Below are 26,421 nucleotides of genomic sequence, written 5' to 3' on the forward strand. Positions count from 1 at the left end.
TACGCACCCTTTATGCCCACTGCAACCTCGGGAAGCCGCCAAGCCAGTCCAACAAGAGCCAGCCTCCGCCTGCAAGATTTTCCACCCGAGTTCGGTTTGATGCCAGAAGGGCCCAAGAGAAGGAACGCTGCAACCAACACCATGGTACAAGAAACAACGTCGCCAATCATGCTGCAGCAGCCCCGGGAACCGCCATCGTTCCGGGGAGCCCCCGCTGAAGATCCAGAGGAATGGTTGGAGAAGCTGGAGCGCGTGCGGATCTTCAACAGGTGGGACGATGAAGAAACCTTCCGGCATGTTTTCTTTTACTTGGAGGATGCAGCCCGAACTTGGTTTGAAAACCACGAGAGCGCCTTGACCGACTGGACGCAATTCAAAAGCGAGTTCCTTAAGACCTTCACGACCGTGGTGAGAAAAGAACGAGCTGCGATTTTACTGGAAACTCGAACGCAACACCCGAACGAAGGAGTCGTAATCTTCGTCGAGGAAATGAAGCGACTTTTCCGCCGTGCGGACCCAGGAATGACGGAAGAAAAGAAACTACGGTTTCTGATGCGAGGTGTGAAGCAAGAGCTCTTCGCGTGCCTTGTTCGCAACCCCCCCAAGACCGTGTCCGAGTTCGCGTCTGAGGCCGCCGCGCTGGAGAAGACGCTCGAAATCCGAACGAGGCAGTACGACCGCCCAATCAATGCGCTGGTTTCGGAGACGCTTGGTGCCAGCGCTATCAACTCTGACTCACTACGCGACACTATCCGCGAAATAGTGAGGGAGGAGCTGCGGAAACTGCTCCCGACGCCGCCGCAACCACAAGTCGCTTCTCTTACCGACGTCATTAGAGAAGAAGTGCAGCAGGCGCTGGGAACTTCAACGACGCCAGTAGCACCTCGCGAGCCGCAAGCCATGACCTACGCGGCTGCTGTACATCGCCCTCGCCCACCTGCACCCTATCGTCACGAGGCTCCGTACCGTCGTCCCCTCTCGCCGGCCCGACCACCTGCGGCGCAACCCCCTGCCCCAAGGAAGACCGACGTGTGGCGAACGTCCGACAATCGTCCACTGTGCTACCACTGCGGAGAGGCCGACCACGTCTACCGTCGCTGCCCCTACAGGAGGCTCGGTTTGCGAGGGTTCTCCGTCGACGCACCCCGCCCCCGAACTGGCCAGCGCCCATCGGAGATCGAAGAGTACCTGTCCAACACCAGCCGTCGACCAGCCCGTTTCAACCGTTCGCCGTCACCCTACCCATACCAGTCGCCGAACCGCCGTAGCAATGCTGAGTTCTCACGTGGAAGGTCCCCCAGCCCACGCGGGGGAAACTAAAAGCAGCAACTTCTGGAGGTAAAGTTGCACGATCGTGGAAAAATGAAAACCCTCCAACGACGCAACGACTCGCGGAAGACAGTGACTCACAACATGCCCTCATCCCGACGACCCGACCCAGACCTGACGAGACTCCCGTACACGACAACAGCTATACGCCGCGACGCGTACCCGACCTGACCGAGACGTCCGTTGAGAAGACGACCACAACGACGATGCACAGTGCCCGACCATCAACACGTACAAGCAGAGATACGACGCCCCGACGAACCCGGAATTCGAGGACGACTGCATCTGACGTCAAGGTGTCCATCGACGGCTTTGACGTAGTCGCCCTCGTAGACACGGGAGCTGACTATTCGGTAATGAGCGGACCATTTGCGTCTAAACTGAAGAAAGTTATGACCAGATGGGACGGTCCGCACATACGCACAGCAGGAGGCCACCTCGTGACGCCAAGTGGAACGTGCACATCGCGCGTCACCATAGACGGCACAACGTACCCTGCGGCGTTCGTCGTTCTTCCTAACTGCTCCCGCGACGTGATTCTCGGAATGGACTTTTTGACGGACAACGGCGCAATAATTGATCTGCAGACCAAGTCGATAACATTTTCCTCCAATCACTCCACGACGCCGCAGCCGAACCCCGATCACCGTGCTGCTGTCAGGATCGCCGACGATCACATCACCCTGCCACCCCGCGCAAGCTTGATGATCGCCGTCTACTGTGAGGATGCTGCTTCTGACATCGACGCTATCGTAGAAAGTGATCGAAGGTTGCTTCTCGACCGCGGTGTCTCCGTCGCAAGAGGCATTGCGCACTTTAAGCAACGCCAATCTCACGTTTTGGTCACTAATTTCACCGAAGAGTACCAGCATTTAAACAAGGGAGCTGCAATTGCGTTCCTCGAAGAAACACAAGAAGCAAGTGATGTGATCGCAGTCGCCGACTTTGAACGCACACCCGTAGAAACATTCAAGCTCCCGCAGCCCTTCGACGTGAATCCGGCGCTACCGCAAGAACAACGGAACAAATTATTGGCTTTGCTACGTCGCTATAGCGAATGTTTTTCGTCGAGCACAAAACTACGTCAGACCCCTCTAGCGAAGCACCGAATAATAACCGAAGATGGAGCCCGACCTACCCGACAGTCACCGTACCGCGTCTCTTCACACGAACGGGAAGCCATCCGGACTCAAGTCGACGACATGCTCAGCGACGACATTATACAGCCATCGAAAAGCCCCTGGGCTGCGCCCGTCGTACTCGTAAAGAAAAAAGACGGCACATTAAGGTTTTGTGTTGACTACCGGCGACTGAACAAAATCACGAAAAAGGACGTGTACCCCCTCCCCCGAATTGACGACGCCCTCGACCACCTCTGCCACGCGAAGTACTTTTCATCAATGGACCTGAAGACCGGCTACTGGCAAATTGAAGTGGACGAGAGAGACCGAGAGAAGACTGCATTTATAACCCCAGACGGCCTATACGAGTTCAAGGTGATGCCGTTTGGGCTGTGCACAGCACCAGCGACGTTTCAAAGAGTCATGGACACTGTGCTAGCTGGCCTTAAGTGGCACACCTGCCTCGTATACCTCGACGACGTAGTGGTATTCGCCCGGACTTTCGACGAACACCTTGCAAGGTTGGAGTCTGTACTCGAGGCCATTCGTACGTCGGGGTTGACGCTGAAGCCTGAAAAGTGCCGTTTTGCATACGAGGAACTCAAGTTCTTGGGCCACGTCGTCAACGCCGCGGGAGTCCTACCTGACCCGGCAAAAACTTCAGCTATCGCGAGCTTCCCTAGGCCGAAAGACAAGAAGGGCGTGCGAAGATTTCTCGGGCTGTGCGCATACTACCGGCGCTTCGTCGCAAACTTCGCACGCATTGCAGAGCCACTCACGCGCTTGACGAAAGACAGCACCCCTTTCAGCTGGGAAAACGACCAAGAAAAAGCATTCTGCGAGCTGCAAAAACGCCTGCAAAGCCCGCCCGTGCTCGCTCATTTCGACGAAAATGCCGAAACGGAAATGCACACGGACGCCAGTGATATAGGCTTGGGTGCCGTCCTTGTCCAAAAGCAAAGCGGCTGCGAAAGGGTAATCGCCTATGCCAGCCGTGGTCTGTCGAAGGAGGAGAAAAACTATTCTGCCTCTGAGAAAGAGTGCCTGGCTATTATATGGGCGATTTCAAAATTTCGCCCATACGTGTATGGAAGGCCATTCAAGGTTGTAACAGACCACCATGCGCTGTGTTGGCTCGCCAATTTGAAGGACCCCTCTGGCCGTCTTGGGCGGTGGAGCTTGCGCCTGCAGGAGTTCGACGTTACAGTCGTTTATAAATCCGGCAGGAAACACTCCGACGCCGACTGCCTGTCCCGCGCCCCCGTCGACCCACCACCACAAGACTCTGATGAAGACAGCGCGTTCTTCGGGATCGTGACGGAGAGCGACCTAGCCGCCCAGCAGCGTGCCGACCCCGACTTACGCGTCATAATCGAGTACCTCGAGGGATGCAACGTTGCCGTTCCTAGGGCCTTCAAGCGCAGCTTACCAGCATTCAGCCTGAGAAACTCCGTCCTCGTGAAGAAGAATTTCAGCCCCGGAACAAGAGCGAATTACCTTCTCGTCATCCCCGCGGACCTTCGTGACGAAATTTTGGAAGCGTGCCACGACGACCCGTCTTCCGGACATCTCGGCACAGCCCGCACTATTGAAAAAATCAAGGCGAGGTACTACTGGCCCGGCCTTACCTCTGACGTCACCCACTACGTCCGGAGCTGCCGTGACTGCCAGCGACGAAAAACGCCGCCGACAAGACCCGCTGGACTTCTGCAACCGATCGCCGTCCCATCGAGACCATTTCAACAGATTGGAATGGACCTTTTAGGCCCGTTCCCTACGTCACGATCACAGAACAAGTGGATTGTCGTAGCGACAGACTACATGACGCGCTACGCAGAGACCGCCGCTCTTCCGAGGGGGACTGCACAAGAAGTGGCGAAGTTCTTTATAAGCCAAGTTGTGCTGCGACATGGAGCCCCGGAAGTCCTAATCACAGACCGCGGAACGGCATTTACTGCGGAGCTGATGCAAGGAGTATTACGCTACAGCAACACGGATCACCGAAGAACGACGGCGTACCACCCCCAAACGAACGGACTAACAGAACGTCTGAACAAGACAATCGCAGATATGCTGTCAATGTACGTTGACGTTGAACATAAGACTTGGGACGAAGTGCTCCCGTATGTCACGTTTGCGTACAACACGGCTATCCAGGAGACGACGCAGCTGACGCCGTTCTGAGCTTGTCTACGGTAGAAGGCCGACTACGATGCTCGACGCCATGCTTCCGCACGTAGAAGAGGACGATCTCAACGCCGACGTCCACGAATATCTTCAACGTGCGGAGGAGGCCCGCCAGCTCGCTCGAGTTCGTATAACGGACCAGCAGCTGGTGGATGCGGGCCGCTACAACCTCCGACGCCGAGACGCCGAGTACCAACCAGGGGATCGTGTGTGGGTTTGGACTCCCATCCGACGACGCGGACTCAGTGAGAAGCTCCTGCGACGCTATTTCGGACCCTACCAGATTCTACGACGTGTTGGCCAACTTACCTACGAAGTGATCCCTGATGGTGACTCCGGCACATCACGACAACGCAGGCGGCCTGAAGTCGTCCACGTGGTTCGCCTAAAACCTTTCTACGGACGATGACAAACTTTTATTTTCATTGGTTCGGACTGTCGCTTATGTTAGCATCGGGTCGATGCACTCTTAGAGGGGGGGTAATGCCACGAACCATACATTGGGTTTGTTTATTTGTGTTTTGCTTTTACCGCCCGGCTGCGCCGGTCTGCGTTATCTCTGCGCCAAGGGAAGCGCGTGTTCCATTCTTTCTTTCTGTGCCGCATGTGTTATCTGTTGTGATAGGGAGAGCATTCCGATCTTACGTGAACAGCCCAGAATAATCTTCTTGGATCTACTATGTTCTCGATGCGAATCGACGTTTCGAGAACCACGCGCGCCGAAAGATAAAAAGCCTGCAGTGCGGACGCCGGGGCATTCGATTCTGCGACGCTCGCTGACGCAAGTCACTTTGTTGACCGCTGCCTCGCCGCCTCTGTATTCTTTTGAGTTGTTAGGGGAGCACAAGTTCGCTCCAATAAACTTGTTTCTCCTGCAAGACAACTGCGTCGTCCTTGGCTTCGTGACAATATAAAAAGAATGTGTAATGTTTTATTTTTCACCCCTGCGCACATCTATGGATAGGACGAGGTTGCGTAGAAGAGAGTGACTGTTTCGCCGAATTTAGCACAGTTTTAATGTGCTGTCGCACATTTTCAACAAAACGGCTTCGCTTATATATGTTGGTTCGTATCCCGTGCGCAGAGTTTGCCATTCATCGGCGCTGGGATCCCCGTGTGGCAAGAGGAAGGATGGTGTTCTTTGGGCGTAAGTTCAGGATACGTTTTCACTTTTATGTGATGGGACTGTGGTAGTCGTCGTCAACACGTAGCATCATGGTATGCGATTTCACGCATATCTTGGTCAGCGGCGTCGTTTCTTTCCAGAACCTTGTGCCCTCGTGTAGCGTGATGCTAACTCTTCGGGCGTTAGGTACTAGGCCTGCAGCCGATACCCTAATGGCCTTTTGAGCCTTTGTAATCACGGCTCAGGAACTATTCGATATATCCGCTAGGCGGATCCCCAAGGATGGGTCGTATTTCCGTTTTTTCCGTTCCTGTTTAGAGGGGTATTGGCCTCACAGCGATTGTCACGGTGGTCCGCTGGTATAGTCGTTGCCTTAGCACTTTCGAACGTCTCGGCTTCAGCGTATACCGTATTTTCAAAGTTTTTGAACTTTCCTCAAAAGAACTTGGGGCTGAGTTGTCGTCTGTCTTGCGTAAATTTGAACCTATGTTTTTTGGTAGGTGGAGGGCTTTTATGGAAAGCCGATAAATCCGCGACTTATTCATCAGGGCGTCCAGATGTTTTTCTCTGAAGTTGAGCCTGTTTTCGGTATGATGGCGGGTCCTGATATTAAGAGTTTTAGCATACCACTATTATGTTTACGTTACCATCTACCGTATTTGGGGTAGTTTACTGTGGATGCACGACGAGGTTTCATGAAGGGTAGCCTGCACAGCCTTTAGCGTCGCCACCGCGCTTCCCGAGATGGCGAAGTGTACCGTCTCGTCGTGATTATACCAAATGCAGTGAACTCGGCGCTTGATGTTCGGTACAGCCGATAAAAGTAATCTTAGTTGATGTTTTTTTACTATTTTTGCCTCGTTATTTGATGCTCAGGAGTCCCAGAAAAAACTATTTCTTGTCGGGTGGGTGAGAAAAATGGTCCCCCCTATTCGTGCTAAGCCTCGCCCTGCTCAGATAGTTTAGATACGTTTCTGAGCACACAACGCGCTTTTACTCCCCAAAAGTCTGCTGGGCAAGGTAGTGTAGGTTATTCAGTACTTATTTCAACATATTCAACCCATTTCAAGCGGAAATATTTAGCTAAGGCGTAAATTCTAGCTTACATTGATTCCAACTGTACTCAGACATCCCGATTGATTTTTTTCAAGCTATGCAGGTGATGGCTACAGTATTCTCAAAACAAATAATGTTATTGAGATTGCTTCGCCATAGAAGTTGAACACTCAAGCTAATTTAAGCGAAAGCAAGTAGCTGTGAGCAACAAAGTTATGCGTGATTTGTTTCTGTAATAATGCATCAGATATCGCTACGTGCGCCACGCTGGGTGGTAAGCCACAATACGCAACCGCAAACGGTGTGCTAAAACGTGCCCTACCGTTTTCAGCGATAAACGGAAACTCCGGCACCCGGCAACACTGTAAATGGTAACGCAAACACGGTAAATATATGGTAAAACTGTCTAGTGCTTTTCCTCAGACGTTACTCTTGGGCTGGATGGATGGATGAAAGGAAACAACTTTATTGATAGCCTGCAGATCGACGCCCTAGAGCGCCGCGACGCGGTCCTTTACATCTTTCTGGTGGAATTCCCTACTCGGCTTCAGCTTCTGCTACTTCTGTCATTCGTCGCCCGTGAAGGCCCGGTTGTTTTCGTCGGCTTCAGCCGTTCGGAAGCCCCCAGGACCTGCTGGACGGCCCATATTTGTTATTCTTAGTCGTAGCTTGCCATCGCTGCTTCAGCCTCCACGGCAGTCTTCCCTTTCTTGTTGAAACTCTCCGATATCTTCATAGGTATTGTGTGACACAATTTAAAGGTCGTTGCAGCGTTCACGGAAATTTGGAGGTTGAGAGCTGCCCTGTATACAGTTCTGATATGCTGCCTCGCTCAGTTCGGGTAGGTTTCATGCACGGGAGGCTGCACTAATTATAGCTAATGACCAGTGCCTGCAAAAGTTTTGTCCCTTCTTTGGTTCCTGCCCTACCCCATGTACATGCGTTTTGCAATGTGGTCCGAATCATTCAAGATTTCAGGTATTTCAGCAATTATGAGATCGCTCTGCCGCATCTCTGTAGGGCCATGCCAAGCATTCTTACGTGACTGTTCTCTCGGATCACATGAGGTTTTTAAGTTGGCCACACGGCGTTATTCATAGTTTGCCAGACAGAGATTGCACCGTTAATTGGAAAAGCGTTTTTCAAATCGGAGTTACACGCCATATATTCGGCTTTACTTTACTGGAACAAATTAGTGTGCGTTTCTGGATATAATCCAGAGTTTCCCTGGTTTTATAGAGCCTTGCGTTATTCTTTTGGCCGAATTTTTAGCTAGGTGACACAATGCTGGCGCCGGCCTTATTTTGCGTTATCAGAGAGTCGCTGCGGGGGTGTCGTAGGTTTCGAGCACGGCTGGTGTCCATTTATGCCGAACATGAGACTACACACGGCATGTAGAAAGGACATGACTCCGCAGCCGCGTTGCCTGCTGAAACAGCGTATATATTTTTTTCTCGGCTGTAGTACCACTGTACTTCTAACCGAAATTTGCCGCTGCTCTTACTCGCATCTAGCTGCATCCGCTGCAGTCTCCTGTTAAAACAGACAGCGTACTTCCGCGGACGCTTAATGAGGACGGATGATAGTTGACGGCGAGCAGGCCACGGCCAAACTGAAACATGAGTCTAATAACGTGGTCGCGTTAAAACACCAGCACTGTCGTAAGGCGCTACGGGGCGTGCAATGGTTGGCATCAGGAACACCACGATATCGATGCATATGGGGGTGAATACTTCTAGCACAGTGCAAAGCAACTACGAAAAATCTGTTTTTTATTATACATCCTTGACTGAGCTCCTTTTAAATCGACCATCGTTCTCTGCGCCCTTCTCTTACAGATTTAGAGAGGAAACGTGAGAGCTTGCTGTCTCCTTTTTAGATACCATCCAAACTTCTCCAACAGATTTTATAGCACCATGGCACTTCCGGCCTGTATCATGCGACACATCGTTCACACATATAGATAAAAACTGAGCTCCCAGATGTGCAATTCTGCAGCAAGTCTTGTATTTGCAGCAGAAGTATAAGTGTTCTGAATTTTTATACGTACGCCTCTAAAACTGCCACCTCTGTGTCCTGCGCTGCGCATTGACACGGCCTTAATGTCACTAAAACCCTGACAAGTAATAGTAGTACCCTAAAGGCAGAGGATTATGGTGTGCTTCTTGTTGTTTATCATATACTTCGAAGCCGCATCACAAAATTCATTTTCTATACAGATTCCCTCAGTGTTGAGCGGGCATTGTCGCCAACAGTCTTACGAAAACCATGTTGCCAATCTGATCGTCAAAGGTATTATGTCTGTATATGCCCACAAATTTGAACTGGCCCTTTGCTGGCTCCCTGGCCACTGTGGTATAGCCTGGAATGAAGGCTGCTGCCGCTACACTCTTGAATACAGTAGACATAGCCAAATAACCCTATACTGGCGTGAAGCCACACATCAGACAAGAACTTCGCAAAATATGGCAAACACACTGGAGTGAACAAATAGACAAAAAGTTACACATAATAAAACGACTCTTGGGACCACACACCACCGACACACACAATAGATACACAGACGTCGCCTTGGCTATACTACGGATAGGGCACACACATGCAACGCACTGGCACCTTCTCGCTGGATCTCTAAGACCTCGGTGCAGCAGGTGCGGAGTGGCGGTATCCGTGATGCACATCCTCATACAATGCAAGGCACTAGAAACAACACGACACATACACTTCGCACAACTATACTAAACACATTCCGCTACACCCATCGTACTTCTTAGGAGACGACGCCATAATTACCTACAAGTGCACTTTTAAGTTTCTTAGCGATGTCCAGTTTTGACACCTCCTTACTTACATACATATTGACACGCTGGCCCTTTACACCAGTCAGCTACATTGCATTTTATGCCATCTATTGTATATTTTTAGCTAAAAGTTTTACATTCACTATCACTTCGTTCTCATAAAACAACTTATCCTTGGCGCTCTTTGCCTTTAGCCGGCCTTGTGCCATAAAAAACCCAGTCATCATCCTGACGATGAAATCTCCAATCCCAGCACGCGAAGGGAGGGGGCAGTGCGCACAGGCTGGCCGGAGAGTTGTAGTGCGATCGGCGGCATCTCTAGTCTACGACGGCACCAAGCATTGGTCACGGACAGAATTACTGTCTTTTCGATTGAAAGGAAAGACCTGCGTTTGGGTGTCAATTAGAGCTTGTTGCAGGCTCGAGGCTTGTCGAGACAGGTCTGGGTGGACACTCCACACTGTAATATCGTCAGCGTACACCAGAAGGTGCATGTATGATATGAAGCTGAAGTGCCAGGCAAGCGGCAGCAATACTAGATAAAGAGGAACGGTGAAATCACCGACCCTAGAGGCACTTACTGACGGGACTAAAAGGATCATAGATGGTAGTACCACCAATCTTCCTACTGAAAATGATCTTTTTGTCAAGGAGGTCCGGATGAAAGAGCGGAACTTTTCCGGGACAACTAGGGTTTGGAGAACTTCTAGGATAGCTCTGTGGCTGACGTCATATGCCTTCTGAATGTCCATGGCAAGCAACGTCCGCACTTTGTGTGATCAGCCGCTAAGTAGCACCATTGACTATAAGTGCTCAAGTCCATCCTCTGTCCCATGGTTCTGGTATTTGGCCTGGGAGCCACACTTCATTGATGGAATCGAGGCTCAGGGCCGGGTCGCATGATTCTTATAAACCTTGTACCTAACAGAGTCTAGGCAGGGAGCTGACCCAAGTTTCGCTTGGTCTGTCGCAGCCAGGACTCTGCCATGCTGAAAGCCTATTGTACTCCACGGACCGCGTCATCAGAAGCAGAGGTACCGACGTGATTCGGCTGGGGAAGCGGGCACGGGATGCCAGCAGGAAGGTTGTCAAATTCCGGGTACAAGGCACGAACCACATCGAATCAAATTGGACCGGGTTTTTTCCTGATCCGGAGTGCGGCCGCCTGATTCCATTGCCCGAAAAGTGTTCCCAAAAGACGATGTGGTGGACGAAGGGCCGAGCGACTCACACCAGCTAAGCCACCGGAGCCGTGAAAGACGTTACTCGTGTTGTCTGGCCGCAGCGGTCAAGCGTTGCAAATGTATTCGAGCCGGAACACTCGCGGGATCTCGTGAGGCATCCACTTCAGCCGGTTTGCGCTGGGCCAACAGTTGCAAACGTCAGAGGTAAGGCTACTGGCGGGACTGCTCTAACCAAGCGTCCTCCGACTGGTACTGCTCAGAGCTTTTTTAATCACAGTCGTGGGGTCTGTGCTGGGCGCCGTGATGGTTGTATTGATGTTGCACGGGAACTCATCCCAGTTTACGAGAGTGTAGCTCCGCCGAAGCCGACGCGTCGAGTTCGGGACCATGCCAAGCCTTATAGGGCGATGATCACTGCCCCAGCAGTCATCCTCCCCTGTCGAGATACCGCATAACTCCCGAGCCACCAGGTTAAGTCGGATGAGTAGGGTGGTACCTGATGATGAGGGCATCGACACGTAGGACATGATACCTCATTTAGTAGAGCGAAGTGAACATCGTTGAAGTGTTCACGTAACGTGCGTCCACGTTTACTTGAGGTAGAATATCCCAAATCACAATGGCACGCATTGAAGTCACCAGTGAGAAGTATGGGACAGGCAGCGTTCAAACGGCGCAGAGATGTCAGCCAGAGTATTCGTAGCCGGGGTGCACGTCCGCTGTGTGGTCGCACATAACACGGTGCAAGAATTATTGCGCACTTAGGCATCATGCTGCTGCCTAAGTGCGCAATAATTTGCGGTAAAGTGCGCAACTTTACCGCAACCACTTTTTGTCTAGCCGTGCACCATGTCTCTAATGGAATCGGAGTTTCTGGATATGTCGTGAGCGCATAAATTGCAGCTTTGCCCGGCAGAGACGTGGTGGAGCCCCAAGGCCCACAAGGTATGGACTAAAGGAGGAAGAGGAGACGAAGGAAGAGGAGCTACGTGGCACAGGCTGCACAAGACGATTGCCTTTTTGAGGGAATTTTCACCGAAGCATCCAGATATGCGGAGAATTTGTAAATAACGATTTGGGCCTCTTTAGTAGAAAAACACAATTTTTTCGGAAATGTGTATTTGCGGACATCTGGTGCAGCCAGGCTAAAATGCAGTATTATTCAACAATGCTAATCTGCACAGCGTTTCTACGGTGCGGATACGGTACGGAAGCGAAGGGGTTGCACCATCTTGCACCACCCAACGCGTTACTTCAGTAGAGACAAAATTAACAGTCGTTCTCTGTAACATTGTTAGATTCGTACACTGTAGTGGCAGATGTATAACACTTCCTCCCAGAAAACCACTTCATTGCAAAAACCCGAAATAAAACTACTATTTTTAAAGCTTATTACGGAGGCGCAGAGGACAAAACGTGAAACTAAAAGCCGTGTGTGTGAAAGCACATAATCCTCTTCATTTCGAGATGACGGCCGCGTACTGTTTCTGCTTTCCAGTGGCCAGCTGGAAGTTGAATCCACCCATATTGTTTATTGCCCAACGCCAAATTCTTCAAAGCGTGTGCCGCTACCCCATGCTTCATTGCGCTGGCTGTTTAGGGGTTTTTAGAGCTTTTGGTGTCCCGACTGACGGAAGAATATAAAATTTTTGCACTTGAATTTGGTGACTCCAGCTTTGCCTCCCTGGTGTGCTTTTTTCCGTGACTGTTGCAAAACTGATTCTTGGAGCTTCTTGAACAAAATGTTCATACCACTGGGTCTCGCTTTTGTATAACGAATGTGATCTGGCCTAAGTTATTTTTGATTGGTCTACCAACGACTGTTGGTGAGCAAACCTTCTCAATATTTTTGTACAACATGTGCCGAACGTTGAAGGAATGAAGGAAGGAAGGAAGGAATACTGAAGGAAAGGCAGGGAGGTTAACCAAGTAACTGTCCCATTGGCTACTCTACACATGGGGATGGGGGTACGGGAATCGAAAGGGCAGTTAAGTACCGGGGAGTATTTTGAAGACGAGAAAGTAAGGAAGAAACTCGGAAAAAAACGTGTCAGAACAGTACAAAGCAAGGGCAGTACACAGCAAGCACGAAAATAAATCTGCGTAAATTCTCAGAATTGTCTACTAATGCATAGCATTCTTATGCCGCTTGTCCAAAGCGCGAGTCCTCTACAGGCAAATATGGCTGTACCTTGAATGCAGCCATATTTTGAACTGTTTTTGGCGGGATTTTTTGTATATTATTCGGTTTCTGTGACAGGTGTATAAAATTCATATTTTTTATTTTGTCAGATCGGTTTTGTGAAAATTACATTTTTTATATTTTTCTGTTTTTTGGTTTTTCAAAATTCTGTTCCACCAAATATCTCCATTCCCACTACTGTAACGATTAAAGACGGAACTTCCGATAAAATCTGCATTGTTGTGGAAATGCAGGGCTTTACACGGTTCACGATTTTGGCTATTTCTTATTCGTATTTTTAGTGCTGTTTTGCGGATATTTTGCTTATTCTTATGCTTCTGGGGAGATGCATAAGACGAATATTTTTATTTTGTCAAGTCGTTTTTGGGTAATTCGTTTTTCATTGTTCTTATTTTCTGGTTTTTAAAAATTCCGCCCGAGCAATTATCTCTATTTACACAAACTTCCGCCAAATCTGCATTTCTGGGGAAATTCCGGGCGTTAAGCGGTCTTGGCTATGCAGGTACTCGGTAAAGGATGCAGTGCATTAAAAAAAAATTCCCAAAACTAAGGCGGTAAGCTGACAAAATTGGCGAACGAAGGACACCGCACTCTACTAATATACCTACGACCGTTCAGATAGGCCCGTGTACTTCAAAAGCGAAGTGAGGCTTTTGTGGCCTTTTGGGACTGACTAGACCCGCAAACGCTGCATGCAGCAGCTTCAGATTTTTGGGGATTTCCACACTCTCTCCACACCACCGTAGCAACTCTTGCGTGCTGTGCAGTGCACGAAACACCGCTTCTAGGGACATGCAGGGGTACAAGCCAATGCGTGCATGGACCGCATCGCTGCGGCAATAGCGACTGACCGGTGTAGAAGAATCCTGCCTCGACCAGCTCCTGGGGCCGCTTTGGAGACGTGGAGGGCCACATTTCGAAGGAGCGCATGCGTGCATCAGGCGACGCCTGCGCTGGATGTTTGGTGTGCACGATCAGACCGGTGTTTGGCTTGGATAGCACGGCTACAGGCGACGCCTGCGCTGGATGTTTGGTGTGCACCATCAGACCGGTTTTTGGCTTGGATAGCACGGCTACAGGCTCCCTCAGCAAATTGTGGCCCCTGCAGAGCAAACATGTGGGCGCACAAACCCACACCCACGTTCGCATCAATAAAATAAACCATTGCAGTAGGATCGCTAAGCACATGCACTATGTAATTATTGTTTTCATTGTTTGAACGCTGGTTTGTGGTTTTCTTCTGCAAGAAATGCAAAACCCCCAAGGTTGCTTTATCTCAACACAAACTGAATACAAATGCATACCGTGTGCTTTGCGCCCACTGGGCATGGACCTCTGGAACAGCAGTTTAACATATAAGGCGCCCTTTTATTTTTTACTGGCGGCTTTTACAGCAGTTCCGTCATGTAATTACCGTCCAATTCTGTGAACAAACTTTGCTGCCCAAAGCAATACCTTTAAGGAAGCAACAATAGGAAAACTCACTAAACTGTGACAACAATGACTCGGCCTACGACACAATTTAGCTACACCCCGTACAATGACGTAAGCATATACAACTGATAATAATTACCGACTAAGTTTGAATTCTCCTTGTCCGAGACATTGGCAGTGCCGCTACTGAAAGTTAGTAAGGTTGAAGTTTTCTAGGCGAAAAGCAAAAACACTTGTGTGTCAAGCGCACTTTTTAAAGATTCCCAGGTGGTCAAACTCACTCCAGAGCTCTCCACTTGGGCGCGCCTCATAGCCTGTGTGGCTTCTGTGCCTTAAACCTCATAATCAATTATGCAATTCAATTTCGGGCGAGTTGGTTTATCGTGACTCAGGCTACAGCGGAAAGAAAGCACACACCAGGGCAAGACAGGCACATAGGCAGCGCTGACTTCCAACTGAATGTTTATTCAAAGAGTAAACCTTTCTCTAGATGTCAGACATGGCGACAAAGCAGCATAAAACAGGCAAACAATAGATTACAAAAAGGGCCCATCTCCCCGCGAGGGGGACTCGAGTAAATGTGTCGCATTGGGGGTGGGTGTATTGCGTTAACGTTTAGTGTTTGGGGAGTTGGTGGTAGTGAATGCGTTGTATCAGCAGCTTCCTGACGTAGTTTGAATGAGTCAAGGATATAAGGCGCGTTCGTAGCCTTTCATTCTGTGTCGGTTTTGTGGCGCAGTGGGAAGAGCACCATGTACCTCGCGTTCCGCCCACAGGTAGTGAATGCGTTGTATCAGCAGCTTCTTGACGTAGTTTGAATGAGTCAAGGATATAAGGCGCGTTCGTAGCCTTTCATTCTGTGCCGGCTTCGTGCCGCAGTGGGTAGAGCACCATGTACCTTGCGTTCCGCCCGCAGGGTCATGGGATCAAAACCAGGCGCCGGTAATTATTATTTTTTTATATAGTGTAGGGGGAGGGGTGCGGACCTGTTGTTGAGAGCGAGGATGGTAGCGTGATGCGGGAGAGGAGGAGTGGGGGAGAGGGCGCACCTGTAACGGCTGTTGCGGACGCCGAGGCACGCCAACGCCGACAACGCCGGGTGACATCGTGAGTTAAAGAAATGCTGTGCATTTAAAAGGAACTGGCGATTACAATACTCCGTAACGCGATATTTGGGCGCAGCAGCAGTACACTGATTAAGCACTCACTCTTGGATTCTCTCGATGGCAGCTATGGTGAAACTCTGCGGCGGCCGCGCGAAGTGCGTCTCTGGAAGGCACCGCAAACTGCGTCTTAAGCGAACGAACATCATAGTCCCGCGCACGCCGCCCTCACGTTTTAGCCAAGTGTCGCGCCGTCGAGCGATTCGTGTGGGCCCAGCATATTGCCCTTCCCCTCCGCCACCGCACACTGTCGGAGAGCGCTGGCTCGCGCCGCCTTGCTGAACAGCCCTCCGGTCCGAATTTTGTGACCCTCTCCTGCTTTGCTTTCTTCAATCGTTTCATTTTTCTTTCACTCGTCTGTCCAGGCCATCGTTCCATCGGTTACGCCGACAACCGGCTCACCCCAGAGACGGCCGCCAAAAGGCTGCGCCCTAAAACGCAGTACACTTAATCCGTCTGCCATTTCCATTCAGCGCCGACGCGTGCTTCGTTCGCGTAAGCACCGAAGATGTCGACGTCGAGGACTGGGTCAGTCTCTACGAGCGGTGGGACCCCACAATCGCTGGGGTCCCACCTTACGCTGGGTTCTACCTAAAAGGTACGGCGAAGATGTAGTATGATACAAACCACGCAACACTCACAAGCTGGGATAACTGCAAGACGGAGCTGATTAACCTCTTTGCAAAGCCGGGTGGTCGCTAGCTCGCCGCTAAAAAGAAGCTTGCGTCGCGACCGCAGACGTCAACCAAGGTACATCACCTACATCCAGAGATACTACCCTTTCCCAAAAATAGTATAGCCACGTGACCAAGCAGGACAAAGTCGGCCACATTTTGAAAGGAAAAGCAGAAGATGATTTTAATCTGCGCATGTGCAAGGACTACTCAACTGTAAGCTCAATGTAAGCAACGCCTTCGTGTGCGGCACAGTTTTCCCCTCCACGCGACTACCGGCAGCAACCACCGCAGAAATGGTGACCCGCATCGTACGCCGTGACATAGAGACTATGACGATGATAATTGCCCAATACCTCGTAGCTGATGACAATCTGCCAACCCTCTCCATCATTCAATCAGTTGTGCATGACCAAATGGCCTCCAAGGGCTTGCGCCAGCCTGCTATATGAGCCATGTTTTCGGTGGTTAATTTTCCCCCAGCGCCGCTTCGTGCGGTCGTTATGGGCTAGCTCAGTCGTCCGCGGCCTGTTTCCACCAAGAATATAGGCCCCGGTCTTACAGGAACCCGGCTCAATATAAATCACCCGATGACCGGCCCATATGCTTTAACTGCAGGCGTGTTGGTCATGTTTCCCGGTATTGCCAGATTCGCTGGTTTTCCTCAACCCGCGGTGCATGGAATGACCGTATTCATAACTCTGCGACGAACCATTCTGCTACCAGTTACCAGCAACGCAGTGCCGACAATGCTCTCTATTCATCCCCGCGGTTAGGTCGTTCCCCATTTTCCTCGCACCAACTACGCACGCCTCAACTAGAAAAACTAGCGAGAGCAGCCCCCAGAGGGGATGCTGCATTCCCGACTACCACTGAACATCGCCTTTTGACTCTGGCTTATACGAAAAATTTGCTCGACGTTAAAGTTGACACCATCTTGTGTGGGGATTGATTCATACAGGGGCGCATATTTCTGTTATGAGTGGTAATCTACGGGCCCGCTTACGAAAAGTCCTCACGCCTGCCCTTTCGCATGTTCAAGTTGCTGACGGTGGTACATTGGCGATCGCTGGCGTGGGCCCCTCTCGCGTCTCTATCGGCAGCCACAACACCACCGTTATTTTTTTGTTGTTGTGGACAAATGCCTTCACGCCGTCATCTTTGCGGCGATTTCTTGGCGGAGCATGCCGCACTCATCGACTGCTCTACAGCCCTTCGTCTCGCATTGCCTGCTTCTGCCGAATCACCTTTGCCGTGCCTGTGCTCGTGCAAACACATTCGCTTGCGAATCAAGACGCCACTTATGTGCCCCTGACTACGTCTACGTCCATTACTGGCGAAGAATACCTTGATGTTCCCATCGTGAACGTTCCATAGACGCGAAAGGTTGCGTGCCTCGCACTGTTGTCACCTTCAAGCAGAACCGCGTTTTCTTGCCTCTCCTCAACTTTGCGTTGCATGCTCAAATCCTTTCAGAAGGAATTACGACCACTCCACTCACCGCTTTTGGGGCAGCTGAAATTTCTGCATACACTTTAGGCCGCGATCAAATGCAACAACCTGGTTCCAACCCTCTACATACCGCGCCAGATAAACTTGCGCCCACGTTACGCCTGGACCTGTTTCAATCTCAAGCAAGCAAACTGAGCTGTCGTTTGTCTTTCGCACTCATTTTTGACTCGGGCGACCAACTTTTGGAGCAGAGCACAACTGCGACTGACCGTATCGATACCCGTGATGTCCGACCTATCCATCGGTGACCGCACCGTGTTTCTTATTCCGAAACAGGCGTCATCAAGCAAGAAGCTGGGAAAATGGTTGCCGAGGACATGATTTATCCCTCGTGTAATCCACGGGCATCACCCGTCGTGCTGATAAAAAAAGATGTCACATGGCGCTTCTGCGTCGACTTCCGCGCTTCAACCGGGTTACCAAGAAATTTGTCTACCCTTTTTCCAACATCGACGATGCCCCAGATTGCTCCATGGGGCCACATTCTTCTCGATCACAAACATTCGATCAGATTATCTGCAGATTTCAGTCGATGAGCTGGAGAGAACACCGCTTTCGTTACTCCTGACGGTTTGTACCGTGTTAAGGTTATGCCTATGCCGTTCGGACTGTGCAACGTACCAGCCACCTTTTAGCGCATGATTGACTCTTTTCTGCACAGATTCAAATGGTCCACTTGGCTGCGCTTTCTCGATGACGTCATTGTCTTCTCTCATTTATTGGATGCTTATCTTCGACGCTCGTGTATTCAACGCTTAGGTGAACCTGCGGCTCATTTCGGTGAAATGCCGGTTTGGAAGGCGCCAACTAACAAGTTTGGGCCACCTCGTCAGCGCTCAGGGGGTGCAGCCCGATTCATATAAGATCAAACCAGTTAATTATTTCCCTGCGCCCTGCTCGTCAAAAGACGCCCGCAGTTCTCTGGGCCTCTGCTGGTATTTCGGCCGTTTTGTTGTGACGAATCATCACGCGTTATGTTGGCCAGCGTCCCTGAAAGATCGAACAGGCCACCTGGGGCGTTCGCCTCTTGGCCTAGATAAGTATTGTTATTTTGCCGCCCACAAATCGGGCAGCTTGCGCCAGAACGCTGCATGTCTGTCACACTACCCCATCGATCCTCCTTAGCATAAGTTGCGACGCATTTTTATCACTATCGGATGTTTCCTCGTTCCTCTAACTCGATGAAGAGTAGCACCTGGATGCATTTTTGCGGCAGATAATTCAACGCGTGAGTAACGCCCCTTCGAACCAATCAGTACTATTCTTCCAACTAAATGACGGTGCGAGCTATACGAAGAATTTCCGCGCGGAGGGTCCCGAGCTGCTCCGTGTTGTACCTTACCGCCTTTGTTTGGACGTTTCCAAGCAACTGCACGACCTTCCAACAGCTGGCCATTTAGGTGTTTTTGGAAGATACGACAGCGTCCGAGGGCGTTTCTTCTCGCCAGGACTTTACCGCTCCATTCACCGAGAGGTCGGTACAGACGACAAGTGCCAACGCAGGAAAGCACCAACGAGGCCGCCTGTCGTCCCTTTCAGCCAGTGCCCATTCCGGTCCACCCATTTTCCGGTGTTGGTTTAGATCTGCTGCGCCCCTTTCCCTAAAACGTAACAGGAAATCGGTAGATTGGAGTAGCCACTGATTATGCGACCCGTTACGCAACAACACGGGCCCTTCCAACCAACTGCGCTACCAATGCCTTCGATTTTCTCCTATATCATAGTGTTCCTCGCCAGGTATTGACTGACAGCGGGCGAAGCTTCCTGTCGCAAGTAGTCGATGACATCCTTTGCTGCCGCGCAACCGTGCACAAACGTGCGACTGCTTACCATCCGCAGACCAATGATCTTGGCGAGCGCCTCAACCAAACTTTCAGCGTTATGTTTTTTATGTACGTTTCGGGTGACCATCGCGACAGGGAAATTGCTTTGCCTTTCATTACATTCGTATATAACTCGTCCCTTCGTGATACTGCTGGATTTTCTCCTTTCTATCTCCTCGTCGGTCGAGAGCCGGCCTTCCCTGGATACCTTACTCGAACAAAGAACAAACCGCGCTTACTTCTGGATATGCACAAGATGTCGTTACCCGGGCACACTGCCCGCCCCACAGAGCGCACCAGGCTTACTTCATCCCTAGATTTCCAAAGTCGGGTTACGATCGAATCCACAGCACCCGCCACTTCTTGCCCGGATCGAAAGTGCTGCTGGGATGTCCTGCACGCCAAGTAGGGCGTTCGGAGAAGCTTTTCGGCCGTTGCTACAGCCCCTCGTGTCCGGCGCCAGGTGACTCAGGTGAACTTTGAAATTACCGCTGTCGTTCCTTCTGACTCTTCCCGCCATCAGAAAACTGACATGGCCCATTTCGTCCGTCTTAAGCCCAACCGTTCACAGCCTGCAGTTCTACACTGACCAGCACCTAGACGGCGCTCTCCTGGCACGGGGGGTTCTGTTACGAGACATTTGATACATTCGCTGTCAACAGCACGGTAGATGCGCTGTGCAGAAGTGGGAGCATCATCAAAGAGGGAGGATGGAGTGGACGCTGATGATGACGCGCGTGAATTTCGCTTTTTTTCTTTCGCCGTGCCTGCACCGGGCCTTCTGTAAACGCCAAGTTAAAAATAAGTACTGTATATGTACGTCGGTAAATACTTCTCTTCCTCTGTATCAATACGAGAGGCTATAGCGGCAGTCACTTAACTCAAACGTCTAGTGCCCGAGAGAGAGAGAATCCACTGTATTTGGAACTCTGGTTTTAGAGCAGGGGAGTGGCGGTGGCCCAGAGGGCCGCCCCGACGTCGAGGGCCCGACCGGTGAACAGTTCTTGGCGGTCGCAGTCCGAGCACCCCAGAGGCTGTTCCCAGAGGGTGGGGGAGGGTTGGGAGGGGAAGGGGTCGCGCAGGCATTCGCAGAGCGAGTGATAAAGCGTGTCCGGCGCGTCACACAAAGGACAGTTGGGAGAGGAAAACAGGTGAGGGTACGTGTGCACTAATAGAGTGCGGTGAGGAAAGAAGTACGTCTGAAGAAGGCACCACATGTGGGCAGCCTCGGCTGTGAGGGCGGGGTGGGGAGGGGAAAGTTGTCTGCGAAGGAGGCAGTAATGTTGGGTGATGTCCGGGTATGTGAGCAGTACCGAATGGGACATCTCAGGAACGCCGTGTTTAGGTGTAAAAGAAGCTACACCTCTTGATCCGAAAGACTGCAATATCTGGGGTCTCGAATTGACGCTCGAAATACTGTCGTGGCACATTTTTTCTGTTTCGCGTCTTTTTCGCAGAATAAGGCCCTCAAGTCTTTCGTGTTAAAACCACCTTTGACTGAGCTAAATGTAAAGTGGCAGCAGAGCAAATGACTCGAACCATGGTTGAAGATGAAGCGGTGTATTAAACGGTAGAAGGATCTATGTACAGTATATACATGGCGGCCATTAAAAAGCCAACGCAGGGTCCACCAGCACTTTCTTCGTCGTCGTCTTCACGGGCGATGTGGGGTATTGTCCACGTACATGTCCCGTGACATTACCCCCCGGTCGAGGGCGACCGTCCCGGTCGAAGCTGCACCGCGGTGGTAATGGTGAAGCAGATGAGCAATTTGGGAAACCACATGTCGGGCAGCGTGTCCCACCCACCTTCGTCGTCGTCGCAGGTGCTCGCGCGTGACACTACACGCCGCTGTCGTATTATTCGTATTTGATTGCGCAACATACCTCCTCCTCGAAGGCGAGTGCCGCGGTCGAGTACGCAGTAGCACGATGAGCTCAGTGAAGATGAACGATGTGATGAGAGTATACAGGGAAGAAGCTCTTGCCAACACAGATGTAAGCGAAGGGTTGGTGAGCAAAGTCCCGCAGCAGCAACGTCTGCAAAGCGACGATGAACCGGTGAGGGCTTGGAACCACGTCGGACCACAAGGCTGGGGGCACGTCATCGTCGTCTCGTCATATGTCGTCGGGTCTTGGCGGGTCTGGGTCGGCTCGTCACGGGCTGGGGACACGGGGCGGGGGGATGTCGTCGAGTGCTTCTAGCGGCGGGGCTGGGGCTGCCCGACGCGGTTCACAAACCCTCGATGATTCCGCCGATGCTGATGAGGTGCGAAGCTGGGGCCAGGACGGGGATGACGAACCCGCACTCTCCACCAAATGTAACGTGGCAGCAGAGCAAATGACTCGAACCACGGTTGAAGTGGCTCGAACCTCTCGAACTCTCGAACCATGGCTCGAACCTCTCAGTCCCTGTCCCCGCGGTACGGTACTAAGTGGCCTCGTGGAGCTGGGAGCTTAAAGAGAACACGTGGTGAAACGTGGTTCGAGCAGGTGCACTAGAGGTGTGTGCGGTCATAAGCATACCTAATAGCCCGTCCCGTTCCGACTTCTGGGACGGCTTGGGGTGGCCTGACTATCTTTTCAACCTGGCTGTTCCCGGGACGAAATAATATCGCTTCGATAAGGCGGTCCGGACGGCATGGGTTCGGCCCAGTGTAGTGATACAATAACGAAGTTCTCTCCCATATAGCACAGAACTTTTAAAGTTTACACCGCGTCATAGCCGTACGTAGTCCCTCTGCATGCGCAGTTCTGCGAATAATGTTATTTATGCCTGCTGTGCACAGTAGATTTTCGTACATGTGGAGACCGAGGAGGTAGACGTTGGTTCAGATTCAGCGTTTTGGGAGGGGGAAACGCTCATTGGCGGTGACGCACACAACAAGAGTTACGCTGGGTTTAGACTGTTGTCGCAACTGTCGTAAGATCGTTAAATAATGACGTCTTTTGACGTCTCAGCCAACCGAACTGCGTGAAACGCCGTTTTTTACCTCCGTAGTTAACGCTCTTGCGTCGGTTGTCTGAACGCAGCATAAGGGGGAAGCAATGAGGGAGTTGATGCTATGCTATGGTATAAGGTTTTTGGGAGGGGATAGATGGGTGAAAAGGGCCCGAAACTGTCTGCCCTGTGCTGCGGACACCTTATGAGGCTGCGTTGACGCCAAAGACGCGCGTGTCGCCCTCCTCCTCTCCCTTGCAAAGACGCTAAAAGTGGCCTCCAGAAAGGGCGCGTTTCAAACTGCGCAGTAAGGCGCCGGCGCATGCGGCATGAAAGCAAGCAAAAAAAAACTGTGGTTTATATATCTGTCATACGAATCGGTAAAACACGAAACTGAAATGTGGAGCGAAATCTGAAGCTGAGCATGATTTGCGCGTCGGCGGCTGTCCTGTGGGTATGCTTGGCGAGTGACGTCCTGCTGGCGGGTCACTTCTGCAAAGGTGTACTGGCGTTATTTCTGCGACGAATATGACGTGAGTGAAATCTTGGTGTATACCGGCATAAAACGCTTTCGTGTTAAAATATAAAAACCGAAAACGAACAACCCTAAGCATAACAAACTTTTTAGTACTTAAGGTTCCTTCTCCGCAAGAAGACCCTGAATCCAGGGGTTTACCCTCTACAGACCAGGCCGCTTGCTCCCTGTTATTGGCGTCATTTCCGCGATGGATATGGCATCAGTGAAACCTTTCTGTATCATGGAATAAAGCAATTTCGTGTTAAAAAAGAACAGAGCTCCCGCTCGTGCTGTTCAGGCAGGGTCCGTGCCGGCACTGCGAAGGCGGGAAATTTCAATTGCACTCTATACGCCTTAGTTCAATTCATCAATAGAGGAGTGAGAGACGGAGGCGAAGAGTGTGATAGGCGTTAGAAATCAGCGGATTCCACGTGTGTGGATTCAAGTGACGCCGTATGGGTAATCGTTGTGCATGTCGTTTGCAGCTTAGCGGTTAAACAACCTTCACAGCGTGAATTGGAGCCAATTTTTGTATTCTTTACGCCTACAACATGTAATTTATCTATTTACTGGGGAAAAATATTTTGTTGTGGAAATATTGATTGTATTGGCCAGAGCCCGGGATGTGTATCCCCCTGTTTGTGTGTTTTAGAAACCCATTGCCGCGGACCACTTCGTCCGCTTGTTATTCCTTTGTTCTTGCTGGCTGCGCCAACAGTGTGGCCTTTCTTTTTCCCAGTCTCGCATCCCGCTAGCGGATGCAGCAACAACATACCGTCGCAATATTGACGCAAAATGTTTTCACAATGTTGTGACCGCAATGACAGCGTTCATAGCGTTTTTATTAATCTTAATGGGACAATTGCGCAGGGGATCGCAATGTTGATGTCGTGTGAAAGAAAAAAGCAACGACTGACATTTAACAGACGCTGGAAACAACGGATGGTTGAACCATTTTGGTGTGAGCCGGTAACCGTTAATTATTTTTGGTTCGCTTTCGCTATAGGTTTGACGGGATCAAAAAACAACTGTTCGGATTCGGGTTCAATTCTGCGAATATAACGGTGCGGTTCCGCTTTTCGGTCCGGTTCGGGTTAGACACCTTTGTCATAACAACTCATCATGTGCACTTTTGAGAGGCGTTCTCGTGTGGGGCCTCTCAGTTATACATACACTCTCACCTAGGTTAGCATTCTGACTTTACCAGTCCAACCATAATGAAAGACTACCCTTGAAACGCCTCTTACCAACATCTCTTCGCTATCATGTCTTTGTGTTGGCTGACATAACCTCACAATTATCACCTATGCTCGACTTGTTTTCGCTACCACCTATCTAACTCCTGCCAGTAAAGGGTGTTTTTAGTTCTAACCGCTGCAAACATTTTAGTGCGGAACACTTTGGCGCCCACTACTGTAATTTTACGGCGGCGTTGTCCGCGTTGCCTAGCGAATGAAGAACGAACCGAAGACGGAAAGAAAATGGCGGAGGGAAGTGTGGCGAAAGAGTGAGGGGAAGGCGCTCTCCACGGTGGCGCATGGCGAAAGTGTCAGGAGGAGGCAGTGAGACCTGCTGGGCGATGGGGACGCGCTGCGAGATTACACCAATGGAGCGCGTGCCCTCTTGCGCTCAGCAATTCCGACTTCACTGCCTGAAACGCAGCTCGCGCCGCCAACGCAGAGGCTGACATTTTCGCGGGAGGCACAAACGCCATTTAAAAATTCTGGGCGGCAGCGACGTGCCTCGCGATAACGGCAGTGTAGCGCGCGCCGCCATGCGTGTGCGGATCCCGCGATCACTTCCTGAGACGCAGCAGCTATGCACCGTGGCAGTTTGCGCTGCGGCCAAACTTCACATTTGGGAGTATAGTATATAAGGCAGTTTTATGCAGAAATGCATTATAGTCGGGGGTTGTCGTGCGTCCCTTTGCCGGCGTGCGCAGCGCGTCTGATGATGATTGTGGCATGATGCCCCTAGGGATTGGCCTACCAAACAATCCATCACGAGATAGCTTCGCGTTCAACCACCATCGTCATCTTCCCGTAGGGGAACCGCTGAAGAAGAAGAAGGAGAAGAAGACAAAGCTGCGAAGAGGAGGTCTGCGTGAGTTTTGGCTGCCGTTATCCTCCTCGGCCGGCGCATCTTCCCGATCTGAACCCGGTCGAAGAGCGGCTCATCGCGCCTCGACTCCCCTTCATGAGCATCAGGCGGCTGACACGAGGCAACGGGCAGTTTGGAATCAAGGGACGGGCGGTGAACGTGCCCATCGACGTATCAAAGGTTGTGCGGTGCCTTCCTCGCATGGTACCCGAGGAAGTTGCGTTCGGCGTTCGCATTTCTGCATCCTCATAATCCCCATCGTTGAGGTGCGGGGGAATTTTTTTATTACTTCCCTTTCCATTACCAATGCTTTCTGATGGAATCCTTGCCTCACTGACGAGTGGTGTCACAAAATGCATGAACACTGTGTACCACGGCAAAAAAAGTCTCTAGCGCTCACCTGTTGGCGTGTTCGCCATCCAGTCCGCGGTTGAGTAGGAACGGGCAACACGGGTAGTGGCGTGCATGCTCCCGGAGGGGGTCGTCCCCAGGCTCCCAGCCGTGCACTCCGCCCCGGCAGAACGCACAACACACCTGCACACGCACCATCGAGTCTTCGAACCCAATCTTTTTATCGACTGAATCGTATATTATTACTAATATATTGACTAATATATTGAAAGGTGACATGAAGGACTTGAAAAGTTACAGGCCGATCAGCTTACTGTTAGTCGTCTACAGGGTGCTTACCAAAGTAATCGCTAAAAGAATTTCTACAACCTTAGATTTCAGTCAACCTAAAGAACAAGCAGGGTTTCGTAAAGGGTATTCAACAATGGACCACATCCACAGAATCAATCAAATGATAAAGTGCGCAGAGTATACTGAACCCCTATATATAGCCTTCATAGATTATGATAAAGCATCTGACTCGGTCGAAACAAACCTCAGCAGTCATTCAGGCATTACGAAACCAGGGAGTAGATGAGCATTATGTAAGAATACTATAGGATATCTACAATGGGTCCACAGCTACGATCATCCTCCATACGCAGAGCTGTAAAATACCTATAAGGAAGGGCGTCAAACAGAGACACCATCTCCCCAATGTTATTCACAGCGTGTTTACATGAAGAATTCAGAACATTGGGTTGGGAACAGGTGGGAGTAAGGGTTCATCGAGAATACCTGAGTAATCTCAGATTGGCTGATGAGGTTGACTTGCTAAGTAACTCGGGGGACGAATTGCAAAGCATGCTTACCGCACTGGACAAACAGAATAGAAGCGTGGGCCTGAAAATTATTACGCAG

General features: G+C 50.8%; 1 protein-coding gene across 4 annotated transcripts in view; it reads right to left on the minus strand.

The window, feature by feature from the left end:
• The window catches only part of LOC144137590 (death-associated inhibitor of apoptosis 2-like), a 160,656-nt gene that overhangs the window by 95,445 nt on the left and 38,790 nt on the right, over positions 1–26,421 (minus strand). For all 4 annotated transcript variants that reach the window (XR_013315692.1, XR_013315691.1, XM_077669513.1 and 1 more), the window contains exons 4-5: positions 25,571–25,704; positions 13,859–14,109 (exon numbers count right to left, since the gene is read on the minus strand). Coding sequence is in view for 2 of the 4 variants with exons in the window: in XM_077669513.1 (XP_077525639.1) it covers positions 13,859–14,109; positions 25,571–25,704 (385 nt within the window). In the remaining 2 variants the exon portion in view is untranslated. The remainder of the gene's footprint in view (positions 1–13,858; positions 14,110–25,570; positions 25,705–26,421) is intronic.

Source organism: Haemaphysalis longicornis, unplaced genomic scaffold, assembly GCF_048455015.1.
Source record: "Haemaphysalis longicornis isolate Haplotype H1 unplaced genomic scaffold, Haemaphysalis longicornis Haplotype H1 scaffold_41, whole genome shotgun sequence".
Taxonomy (NCBI): Eukaryota; Metazoa; Arthropoda; class Arachnida; order Ixodida; family Ixodidae; genus Haemaphysalis; species Haemaphysalis longicornis.